The sequence below is a fragment of the Asparagus officinalis genome, chromosome 4 (assembly GCF_001876935.1).
Source record: "Asparagus officinalis chromosome 4, Aspof.V1, whole genome shotgun sequence".
Taxonomy (NCBI): domain Eukaryota; kingdom Viridiplantae; phylum Streptophyta; class Magnoliopsida; order Asparagales; family Asparagaceae; genus Asparagus; species Asparagus officinalis.
The window spans coordinates 30,761,943-30,770,149 of record NC_033797.1 but is presented as its reverse complement, the minus strand read 5'-3'; the positions used below and the strand labels follow the sequence as shown (position 1 = coordinate 30,770,149).

Genomic DNA, 8,207 nt, shown 5'->3' with positions numbered 1-8,207 from the left:
CCCCCCCCCCCCCCCACCCCCAAAAAAAAAACAAATTCTTCAAAAAACAAATTCATCATTCACCTGATTTTTCCTTAAGAACTCGATTATTTCTTTCGTTCCTGCATCTCCAAACACAAGGTCTTGCTCAAGTTGTCCAACTTCTCGAAGTCCCAACTCTTTAATTACGTTGTTGATTTTTCCTGCAATCTGGATTTAGATATACGTATATGGTAAATAGACACGAGAAAAAATTAAAATGTTAGTACTTATATTGTTTTCGTCGCAATCTGAATTTATATACATACATAAATAGATAGATACATAATGTACGTCTACATGGTGAAAGATACATGATGTAATATAAGTGGTCATTTTTCACACCTATCAAAGCAATGTGTACATGTAGTATACATATATTTTTTATATATTGGATCTTCATTTATATTACATGAAAATGTAAGTTAACAAATTCCTTTGAAGTAATGAAATAGAAGGAGATGACTGTCCTGAAGTTTTCATCAAGAACACAGTAATTGCAAAAGCATGTCCCAAAAAATAGTAAGGCGCGCTCATGCAGGTAATATGACCGCCTTAAGTGGCAATAATTAGAGGGGAAGCAAGCTTAAGTGCAAATAATTAGCAAGATAGGGCAGGCTTCTTCCAGATAAGGACCTTATCAACTCTTCAGCGTGTTTCAAAGTATAGGGAGTGATGCGTTAGATCATATGCCCACTCAAGAAACAAGCAGGAGGTTTACTGCACCACACTCAATCTAACGAAATGATAAAAGGTGTGGGAGTGACAGCAGACAGGTTAGTTCATCTGGGTTCTCTGACTAGCAACCTATACCGGTTAGATTGGAATCAATTTGCGTCAAGATAATAAAAATCTCCAATATTAAGGAAATCGCCCATTACTATTATTAACTAAGTCTACGAAGAAATGGGTTTTGTGATTCCTCTGAATACACCTCACCCAAAAATCTGCCTCTCATGTGGGCCTTCAACACATGGAAAAGCCACCACTCTCCAAAAGATTGACTCTTTTGCTAAGACAAAAAATGAGAATAAACATACTCCAAACTACCAACAACAAGAACGAGCTTCTTGAAACCAGGTACAATCCCAGATAAATATCCCTATCACTATACCACAATTTTGAAGTTATGATGAAAATTAAAGAATTTGTGCTAATCCTCCAGACCACCCTATTTTTTGGACCAAAACCTGGCCTTTTTCATAGCAATAACAGGATCGGGTCGTGATGACTTGATGTAGCATGTCATAATGACCACCGACACGGATATGACACGGACACGAATACGGGATACGACAAAATCCAAAAAAATAGGATACGGGGATACGGCAAGGAATTTTTTTAATTATTATTATATATAGAAAATTTTATAAAATTCAACTAACAATCTAAAATATGAATCTATCAAAAAATAACAATCTAAAATATATTATTTGTAACTTTCTCCATTAGATTTATGATAATAATATGACGCTGGGTTGCTGCTCGAACTCAAAAACCGGAAGAGATGATGATGACAGTGGTGGTGATTGTGCTGGATGGGGAGGAGGAATGGAGGGTGGACTTGAGGAGTCGGAGGAAGGAGGAGTCGGTCGGCGGGATCGGGTCGGAACAGCGGAGCGGTCAGCGGGATCGGGTCGGAACAGCGGAGGTGATCAAATCGAACGGGAGTGAGCTGAGAGATTGAGAGAGAGGATTAGGGTTAGGTTTAGAGTTTTTTCTTTTTTTACTTTCGTTTGAGTCAGCTGATGATCGAATCGAATAGGAGATTTGAGAAATAAGGATGAGATTTTTAATCGAACGGTTCGGGTTGGATTTTAACAACCAAACCTGCAACCCGAATGAATTGGCCTTCGGCGAATCCGAGCCATGTCCGAGCTCCTTTGACCGTGTCCGAGCCTAATTTGACCGTTGACCCGTGTCGGACACGGTCAATTTGTGTCCGACACGTGTCGTGCACGTGTCGTGACGAATTCGTGTCCGATTCGAGTCGGACACGGATCCGTGGCGCGAATCCGTGCTTCAGAGATGACCACTTCCTCAAAGCTTAAGCTCAACAGTTTTGAAGCCAGCAATGAATATGAAGATATCTTATCCATTAATAATGTTGAACTCCAAAGGACTGGCAAGTGGTCATGGACTAATGGGTTGATACTTGACAACTGACAAGCACATTTCACAACCTGATAGATTAGCAGAGAAGATATCTGAAGATATTATTAAAAAAAACTGACCTCTACATGGAGAGAAAGCTTGTCGATTTGCTCGCTATACTGTGGCAAAGCTTGCACCATTTTTTGTAAATCTCTTGTCGATAGGTCACCAGTGTCTCTGTTTAAAAAAGATCATAAGGGACATGCAATATGAAATCGCGCTTGCCGAAAACAACAGCCAGTGCAGATTATACATTTATTGCTGGAGTAGATCTTGCATCAAGACATCTGATACCAACATTTTCTTTCTTTGCTAAGAACATATTAATTTTCTTCTTAATTTTTTTCCTTAGAAATACGAATACCACAGTGGCTACAGTTTCTGTAAGGTTTTTCATTTGTCAAGGTTAAAAACTTCTATTGCATATTAGCTTCAATCTACATCCACCTGCATAAGTTTCAGCAATTTCATGCTAAAATAATAACATCACTTGCAGATTTATTTCTTAATAAAATTTTAAGTGAAGAGAAAAATATTGCATTGCTTCGAAACTTTTGCAGTTTTTAACATCCGTACAGACTACCTGCAAATTATGAATAGATGATGGATACGAATGAATAGATGAGATAAAAAATTATTATCTCGAATATAAATCGAATATAAGTGTTGCACAGCCAAGTTACAATTTGCTCAACATCAATGCAATAATATAGTACAGCTACCAAGTTCGGTAAACTTCTACTAATTGACACGGTTATACATTTAGTTCAAAAATATGAATCAGAATATCTTCCCTCATATTACTATCATGCTTATTATAAAAATAAACAATAATGAGTATTTAATTTATATTCAAGATAGTAATTTTTTAAACTAAATATCATTAGAGGGTTCTATGTAAAAGTCTTGCCCCCCTCATAATTTACAAAATGTCAAATGGGTTGGTTATGGGAACCCAAATTAAATTAACTTAAAATTTAAAGCAAAGGGTTCAGGTTCACAACTGAAATGTTGTCTACCAAATAAACTTCCTCCCCTCATCCCACAAAAGTTTGATTTGACCTTAAAGCTGCATGCAGGAGCAAAAACTGTCTTGCTCACTGTCCATTACATTTCCAATATGGAGCAATATGGCGGAATACGTTCCATGGCAAATCTGCTTGAAAAGAAACCAATTCCTAGTGTTGGTTTCAGAATGGCACAAACAGAAACAATCTTTAACTGGCTTGAACCATGGGCCCCCACCAAAATTTCAATCTTAAATTCAATTTGAAATTGTTCTAGTTCATTCCTATACACTAGAGGTGCCCTAAGCTTTGACAAAGTGTGAAAGTAATCTAACTGAGTGCAACAAAACATCAACTCATTCAAGTAACTATGGATTAAGCCCTAAGAATCACCAGAAGTAATTGGTTTTATAAAAAAGAAAGAAAAGGAATCTACTATCAAGGAAAATTTTCAGATTTCAGAAATCACTAGTAAAGATTCTACAGAAGTGTCTATAAACTCTATACAGAAATTACACTAGGAATCATTGGGTTGCAATGGACCTAACTTATATTTAAAATTTGCTGATATCATATCAGTAATTTAATTATTTAATTACTGCTCCTATGATACACGTGCAAGCATTTAATTTAACTAAAATAAAATTTTCAGTCTCATTTACTATTTTAACCAGTAAATAAAATCTTTAATTATACTAGTTATTAAGAGTGAAAAGCGTTCGGCAAAGGTGGAATTCTAGGTTGAACCAAACGTGAATTGGCCTCACAGTAGGATATAGACCAAACATACCAGTGTAGTAGCCACGGAATAAAGTAGATTAAATTATGTTCAGGTGCTTTCAAACATCAGCTCACTTAGGATCAGACCAACACTTACCTTCAAATAGACCTCTCTCTCTCTCTCTCTCTCTCTCTCTCTCTCTATATATATATATATATATATATATATATACACACACTTATTGGGACTATCTCGGAACAAATCTAATCCTGTGTAAATGGGTCAAATACAAGGTTTATGTTTCAGGCTTCCGTCACAGACTAAAGGTTATTATATTTTGGGCTAGTGTTTGCCTAGATTGCCCAAACCACTTTCACCAAAATTTCATATATTGTGAACATATGTAATATAAAATGAAATAAAAAAAAAACAAAACAGATCCATTTCTCCACTTAAACTTGAGAGGATTGTCTTCCTGTGTTATATATATAAATGACCATGATCCAAAAGTGGCCTCCATATGGCAAAAAATAAGTTACCTAATAGCTAAAATTCAGTTGTTCTAAAAATCTATCTATTTCATATCTATGTTTCTAATGCTAAGGTTTTACTATTTCAACATTACCTTGAGTTGTGAATTTGTGCTGCTTTATTCCTTGACACAAAGTTTGCCATCTTCTCATGTAATCTTTCACTAGCCTGTGACATAATTTTTATTAAGTAAACATCAGAATTCAGAGTACAGCGATACATACTAGAACAAGTTATCAGACTAACTCAAACATACATCTCCTATGTGTGCATGCCGAAGCTCAAGCCAGATAGGATCATGGTCCTCCAAAAGAACCTCCTTCTTTTCAACTGTTCCAGATTTGCTTAGCACCTGCTCATATGCACCCATATTGAATCTTTTAGAAATACAGGAAAAGAAGAAATGGATGGAAACATCAACTACAAGATTATCACTAGAACTCACCTCATGTACATATTTGTTACCTTCCATGTTGAGTAAATCATGACACATTGCATCATAGGTCCACTCATGGATGATAGGAGCAATCTGTCACATGAAAACATAAATAAAGTGGCATAGGTCATATGTCATTCAAACAAACAGCTTGGAAGCTACAAGAATGTTTCAGATATACCTGGTCAACTGAGCGGTCCACAATGAGTAACTCACATGTTTCTCTCTGGGGAAAATCAGGAATGGTAGTTTTATACCTAGCAAGGCAGTTCCAAATTCCAGCAGCAAGCTTTGTAGGGACTAAATCACGGAGAGTTGTCATAGTGGAAGCATCTAAAGAAGACTTTGCAGCACGATACCTCACATAAGGAAATTCCTAATTTGAAGCAATACAAATCAATACAAATGGTGACCCAAAATTCAAATCAATCACACAAAGATACAAACTCGGATATAATGCAAGCCACCATATAATTCAAATCAATCACACATAGATACAAAATTCTAATATGATGCAAGCGACCACTTAGTTCGGTTCTGAGTGACTAGTCAGGAAAAATACTTGCCCATCTGAATCATATCATGACTCACATTACATGGGGTAACGCATAATACCAGCTCACTACAAGAGTATCTTCCAAATGGATAGCATACGGTGCCTTGTATTGCAATCTATCAAAATGACGTTATGATGCACTGGCCAACAAAACGTCATCATGCAAACAAATCCAAATGACCAAATTCAAAGTTGGAGTATAATCCTAGTAAGATTAACTCTCAAGTCTCTTGTATCAAATCTTCCAACACTCTTAAGTCTTCTTTCCTTCCTATCTCGGTATTTACATAGTGCTAGCTCAAATCACTCTGTGCACTAGTATTAGTCACATGTTACTCTCCAATGTGTTTTGGACCAGTGTATCAACAAGTATCATGTCCTCAGAGTACCTGGAATGCCACAGATACTTCAAAAAATTTCAATTGCCTCCGGAATCATATTTGACATCTCATGTAAACAAATCCAAATGACCAAATTCAAAGTTGGAGTATAATCCTAGTAAGATTAACTCTCAAGTCTCTTGTATCAAATCTTCCAACACTCTTTAAGTCTTCTTTCCTTCCTATCTCGGTATTTACATAGTGCTAGCTCAAATCACTTTGTGCACTAGTATTAGTCATATGTTACTCTCCAATGTGTTTTGGACCAGTTTATCAACAAGTATCATGTCCTCAGAGTACCTGGAATGCCACAGATACTTCAAATTTCAATTGCCTCCGGAATCATATTTGACATCTCATGTAAAAAATTTTGAAAATTAATGTAACATAAATGTCGAACAACAGAATACTCTCTCTAAGCAATGGCTTTGATTACCATAATCTCCTTTCTCCATTCACTTCTGTTAAACTCCATTTGACCTGCCCAAGGTTGCAGACATAGGAAAACAGGTCCAGCAAGTAAATAGTTTAAAGCTGTGTAGTCCTTACTCCGCAAACGAAGGTGCTTATGTTGAGCATGCATTATGCTTAATGACTAACAAGTGCTTATGCTATGAGTCTATACATGTTAGGCAGATGACCCGAAATGAAGAAGGCCATAATAAACACTTGGTTATTTTAATCATGTCCTTATATCAGCAGCTGGGTAACAATTTATAGGACCAATACACACTGTTCCCCGAACTTCTGTATAGGATACACTACCCAGAATTCTGCCAAACACTAGAAACAAATGTCCCATACAGTCACGGAACAGCGAACGGTGTGTTTCCTAAACTGCAATCTTTTACGTACATTTCCCAATGTCTGTAGTACTAGGAAAGTTTTTGTCATACCTTTAAAGAAGCAAAAACTGTAGCAATGCGAGTGGCCATTGTATTTAAGCAAGCATTGTATTTGCGAGAATTTTCTGCATTTTCAGCGAACAGCTCCTCCAGAGCCCTCTCATGGTCAGTAACAAAACCCTACATGATACAAGCCTGGAAGTGAGAATTTTTTACATGCTAAAAGTTCGTTTCTCAGACATAAGGAGCTTTTATATCTCCATGGCAACTGAAGTCATGAATGATTTTACATTCAGATAAGTAATTAGGCAGCGCAAAAAACAAATAAAACAAGCAAAATGCATACCTGACTATCAATGGCAAAGTATTCCAAATTCATCTGTTTCCAGAAAACAAGGAAAATAACTAACAAAAATCAAAGAAATAAATAACATGGCTATGTAAATTACTAATGTTTAAACAAAGAAAGTCAATTGGGGGCATGGGATAGATTTGGTAATGCAGGAGATATTAATAAACAAACATCTTAACCTCGCTCAAAGCACCTATGCGAGGTAAGACACTTCTGTCATTTTTTATGTGAGACACCAACTCTTTCGATATAGGTGAACTGAAGAACACATATGCCCTGAAAAAAAATATAGCAAAGAAATCTGAAAAGTCAAGTTAAAACTAACAATAACACTTAGATATGACTAATCCCAAGTCAAATACATACTTCTTATACAAAGGACTTTTCCCAGACATATCAGAAAGGAACGTAGTAACACTGCAGAAACAAATAATTAGGTCAGAAAGATAGGCTGTTTATCATCATTTCACTAACATATTAACTATGACAATATAGAATTCACCGGTATAAACACAATCATAGACAAGAAAACTAAGCCATGAATTTAGAAATTATTTTCTAAAAATTAAGGATCTTCCTTTGAAACGTATGTTGTGCAGAGAATCTTGGGCCGCCAAGATAAATGATGTTTGTGCATTCATGCAAAACCATCACATCAATGAAGGTCGGATACAGTTAATAGCAGTCGAGGTAAGCTGAAAATAAAACTGATATTCTTTATACTATTATCCAGAGTGCTAGAGAAAAACTTAAAAGGCAACAATACATATTTCGGTCATACAAACAGTTTTAACTTTTAATATAAGTAGAACAGCTTGTAGAGTTTCTTTGACGAAATAATTGCAGGAATACTTTGGTAAACAGAATGTAGTCTGACATTTTAGTCATCCGGATTCCTGCCGAACAAAATTATAAATATGTGGAAGACTATTCGGAAGGCTTAAAGGGGAAACAACTGACAATTAATAATGACTATAACATTGCTTAACGCCGTACTGGTCAATAGATAAAAATGTTGACTGTCCAAATGTCCACTAACCAAAACATGGTTAATACTTGATTTTTGGCGACAAAACTTTGTCTACATGAAAGATTTATCATCTTTACAAGTAAACATCTGGTAGAATATCAAAGGCTTCAAAAGTATAACTAAATGCTTTCAACCCTTATCAACCAACCCCAACACCAACCCCCCCCCCCCCCACAA

The 8,207-nt window shown here is 36.1% G+C and overlaps 1 protein-coding gene across 1 annotated transcript in view; it reads right to left on the bottom strand.

Moving 5' to 3' along the window:
- LOC109837087 (SNARE-interacting protein KEULE) overlaps positions 1-8,207 on the bottom strand; it is a 34,290-nt gene that overhangs the window by 7,687 nt on the left and 18,396 nt on the right. The window contains exons 5-14 of the mRNA XM_020405173.1: positions 7,367-7,417; positions 7,180-7,276; positions 6,995-7,027; positions 6,700-6,828; positions 5,049-5,243; positions 4,877-4,960; positions 4,688-4,783; positions 4,526-4,599; positions 2,253-2,349; positions 64-189 (exon numbers count right to left, since the gene is read on the bottom strand). Coding sequence (XP_020260762.1) covers positions 64-189; positions 2,253-2,349; positions 4,526-4,599; positions 4,688-4,783; positions 4,877-4,960; positions 5,049-5,243; positions 6,700-6,828; positions 6,995-7,027; positions 7,180-7,276; positions 7,367-7,417 — 982 coding nt within the window. The remainder of the gene's footprint in view (positions 1-63; positions 190-2,252; positions 2,350-4,525; positions 4,600-4,687; positions 4,784-4,876; positions 4,961-5,048; positions 5,244-6,699; positions 6,829-6,994; positions 7,028-7,179; positions 7,277-7,366; positions 7,418-8,207) is intronic.